The sequence below is a fragment of the Balaenoptera acutorostrata genome, chromosome 3 (genome assembly GCF_949987535.1).
Source record: "Balaenoptera acutorostrata chromosome 3, mBalAcu1.1, whole genome shotgun sequence".
NCBI lineage: Eukaryota > Metazoa > Chordata > Mammalia > Artiodactyla > Balaenopteridae > Balaenoptera > Balaenoptera acutorostrata.
Window position 1 is genome coordinate 129,306,093 of NC_080066.1, and position 4,115 is coordinate 129,310,207.

The 4,115-nt window shown below is 41.9% G+C and overlaps 1 protein-coding gene across 1 annotated transcript; it reads right to left on the reverse strand.

The window, feature by feature from the left end:
- Positions 1 to 1,377: 1,377 nt before the first annotated feature.
- LOC103016766 (NACHT, LRR and PYD domains-containing protein 13-like) lies at positions 1,378 to 3,865 on the reverse strand. The gene is given in 5 exon segments (XM_028169223.2): positions 1,378 to 1,837; positions 1,839 to 2,053; positions 2,227 to 2,383; positions 2,643 to 2,810; positions 3,837 to 3,865. Coding segments are annotated over 5 exon segments (1,029 nt in total).
- Between the last annotated feature and the right edge of the window lie 250 nt (positions 3,866 to 4,115).

Sequence of the window (4,115 nt, forward strand, 5' to 3'; positions counted from 1 at the left end):
GAGTATGCATGACTGATAAAAATTTATTCTGACCCTGGTTAAATTACACAAAGCGCTGTTTTACTAAAACAGTCAATAAAGATATCTTTATATTAAAAGAGTGACACATTTACTTTGTCAAGTTAAAATATCTAGAAGTAGATATTTTTTTTAATATTATTTAATTTTGGCTGTGTTGGGTCTTCGTTGCTGCGCGTGGGCTTTCTCTAGTTGCAGAGAGCGGGGCTACTCTTCGTCATGGTGCGCGGGCTTCTCATTGAGGTGGCTTCTCTTGTGGAGCACGGGCTCTAGGCGTGCGGGCTTCAGTAGTTGCAGTACGTGGGCTCAATAGTTGTGGCTCACGGGCTTAGTTGCTCCGCCGTATGTGGGATCCTCCCGGACCAGGGCTCGAACCCGTGTTCCCTGCATTGGCAGGCGGATTTTTAACCACTGCACCACCAGGGAAGTTCCTAGAAGTAGATTTTGAATTTTCTCCACCAATTATCATTGGTAAAATAAAATATGGTGATACTATAAGATAAATTACCATACTGCTAGTACAGTATTCATTAGAAAATTGGATTGCATTCATTAGAATGTTAATGAACTAACAGAGAGCATCAAAAAACATTATTCATTTAAAAGAAAACAAGTAGAAAAGTAGGTTATGTGTTGCTTGTCCCATTTTTGTAAAATAAAAATATATACATATATATATAGGCATACATACAAACATATATACATACACAAAGTTGTAGAGTAAGATATTACTAAACTATTTAAAAGTTGTTTTACTTTGGGAGAGGTAATAATATGGGAGATCTCCATTTTCATGTTTTATACTTTTATAATATTTGAAGTTTTATAGTTAATTTTTTTTTGGTTTTTTTGTTTGTTTTTTCATATCCTTTGCTTTAGTGAATCTTCTTGATAGCCCCAAGAATTTAAAACATTACACCAAGGACAAAAAATCTTAAGGTGTAAAGTCAATGTAGGATCTTGGGCCAAATATAGTATTAGGATTCCGGAGATTGGGTACTTGATATGCTGCCTATGGTAAACTGTGAACAAGCGTTCTGGAGGTAGTGGCTCATTTGTCCCCATGAACAGTAACATCTGAGCAACATATGGTCAGGACTTCCTGATGGCTGTACTCCACGGACATTCCATGGTAAAGCTGTGGCATCTCTTCATTGGATCACCACCACCATCTGTCTTCAGGGTCATTAAAATCCCACTTAAACCTGATTCTCAAAAAGGACTCCCCCCCGCCCCCCGCTTCTCCTGTAATTTCTCCAACTCTGCTCTCACTATAGAGAACAAGTCTTTTTTGAGCCAGAGTTTCCGTAGTTTGCACATCAATTTTTTTCAAGGATGTCTACAGCGTGTTGACTGTGTTCAGCCCAGGTCATTTCCTAAAAGGTTCAGATTAACCAGGCTTTTACTGCTTCTGAGAACAGAAGAGAGATGCTGGCAGCAATCAGGTGTTAAATTGCATTTCTCCAACCCAAGTGTCTCCAACATACAATTTGGACGTTTCAGAACCCTGCACAGCTCTTTCACCCCATCATCCTGACCATCAGTTTTCCCAACATCCAGAATCTTCACATTACGATTGTGCTTGAGGGAGGGAGCAAGCTCTCGACAACTCTCCACCATGAAAGAACAATCTGACGAGTCCAGGTACTGCAGGTTGCAATCTGGACGACTCAAGGCCTCATAGAGAAACTTCACTCCCTCATCTCCCAGGTTATTCTTCCACAGATTCAGGTGTGTCAAGCTCTTGTTCTGGAGGAGAGCATCTGACAAATATCTACAACTGGGTGCACCAAGCTGAGAGAACCAGAGCACCAATCTCTAAGACATACTTGGGGTGAGTCAGGGAAGTACACAGCAGCCTTACACCAACATCTTGGAGCTGATTAATTCCCAGGTACAGGTGAGTAATTTCCTGGGTGCTGGTGAGAAGCAAGGCCAGGTCCTGACAGTTGGCCACTGACAGTTTGCATTTCTCCAGTGACAGCTCCTTCAGGGGACAGTTGGATGTCTCGATGGGCCCCCACAGTCTTTTCAGCTCAACATTAGACAGATTATTGTCCCCCAGGCTGAGGAAGCTCAGACTTGAGTTCTTGCTGAGTTCCGTAAGGAGCTGATGACAAACTCAAGAGGTGAAGCTACAAGATTCCAACCAAAGATACTTGACGTTGCAGGCTGAGTGCTCAAAGTTCTAAAAATTGTCATGGACACAGTAATTCCTAGGTTGTTAGAGCCCAGGTCCAGATGGGTCAGCTTGTGCTTACCATGAAACACAAAGACAAGCTCCTTCAGAATCTTCATGGAAGATACCGATTTGCACGTCAGTTTTTGGAGTTTGCACCTTGGATTTCTCAGCTCATAACAGTTTCTTCATAGATGAAGTATTAAGCTTGCTTCATACATTAAGCTTAAGTATTAAGTATCAGGTCCAGCTCTCTCATGTTCCCATTGTGAAACATGGAGCAAATATTCTCCCACTGACGTATCCTAAAATTGACAACACTTGTCTCCAGAGTTTCCAAGTCAGAAGTCAATTTTGTTTCAAGGATTGGACCCCTGACAGAGAGCCTCAGCTTAACTTTTGACAGTGCTTTAGGCAAAAGGAAGAAACCCGGAGTTGCTGATACCCATAAATGTCGAGATCAGCTTCAAGGAGGTGATTCAAAATCTGCCTTGCAAAGTTTTCGTCCTGAGTCTCATGTAAGCCCTGGAAAAACTGTAGGAATTCAAAGTGGACTGAGACAGCATTACACTTCTCCAACTCTTCTGCCCAATCTAATAATTCATCCGTTACCCTGGGACATTTCACAATGTAAAGTATATTCTAGTTCTCTTGCTAGGTCTCTTTTAAAAAGACCAAAGAAAAAAGAGCCATCTGATGCCAATAGAAGTTTGTGTTAGGAGCCCAGCCCCTGATGATAGTCTTGGAAGGTATGACAGGGGTTGGGAAGACCACCCTGGCAATGAAGGTCATGTTGCACTGGGCAGAGGGCATATTCTTTCAGCCCATATTCTCCTATGTTTTCTATATCAGCTGCCATAAAGTGGGAGAGATTGTGAACACCACCTTTGCTGGCCTGCTTTCCAGGGACTGGTCTGACTCTCAGGTCCCTACTGAAGAGTTCAGGAGTCATCCTGAGAGGCTCCTGTTTGTCACTGACAGCTTTGAAGAAATGACTACGTGCTCCAACTTGTACGACAGCCCGCCCTGTACAAACTGGTACCAGCAGTCCCAAGTGGCTAGAATCATACTCCATTTGTTGAAGAAGTACTTGGTTCCCATGGCTACCTTACTGAGAATGACCAGAGACTATGGTAATGAAGATCTTAACAATTTGTTATTGAATCCATGCTTTGTCGCCATCTCAGGGTTCACAGAGGGAGACTGGGAGGAGTATTTCACCAGGTTCTTTGGTGACCAAGACAAAGCTAATAAAATCTTGCACTGGGTAAGAAAAATGGAAACTATCTTGTTCCTGCTCTGCCCCCTGGTGTGCTGGACTGTGTGTTCCAGCCTGAAGTGGCAGATGGCAAGAAATCCTTCTTTCCGGCTGAGTACCCAGACCACCACCAGTGTCTATGCCTAGTTTTTCTGTAATTTGTGTGCAATAGCAGAGGTGAGTTTGTCAGATCAGAGCTGGCCAGAACAGTGGAGAGACTTCTGTTCTCTGGCTGCAGAAAGGATGTGGTTCTCAAACTTCACATTTGCAAAAGAAGCCATGGAATACAAGCATCTGGAAGCCTCTTTTACTGATTCTCTCTTGAGGTTGAATGTTCTTCGAAAGGTCAAAGATTGTGAGGACTGCATTGTTTTCACTCACCAAAGTTTCCAGGTGTTTTTCAGGGCCATGTTCTAGGGAAAAAGAGGATCCCTTGGTGGTCTCCCAAAGCATCAAGAGATGACAGTGTTCCTGAATGATGCCTTCATTAATGTTTGTTTTATAATAACAAATAACTAAAATATATTAAAATATTTTAGTGAAAATATGCTAATATAATAAACTTTTTTGAGGTAAAATTTTAAGTGTATGTTTTTATGAATTTTGAGAAATGTGTGCATGTGAGCCATCACTCTGAAAAAGTATGTTAGAATCTTTGTA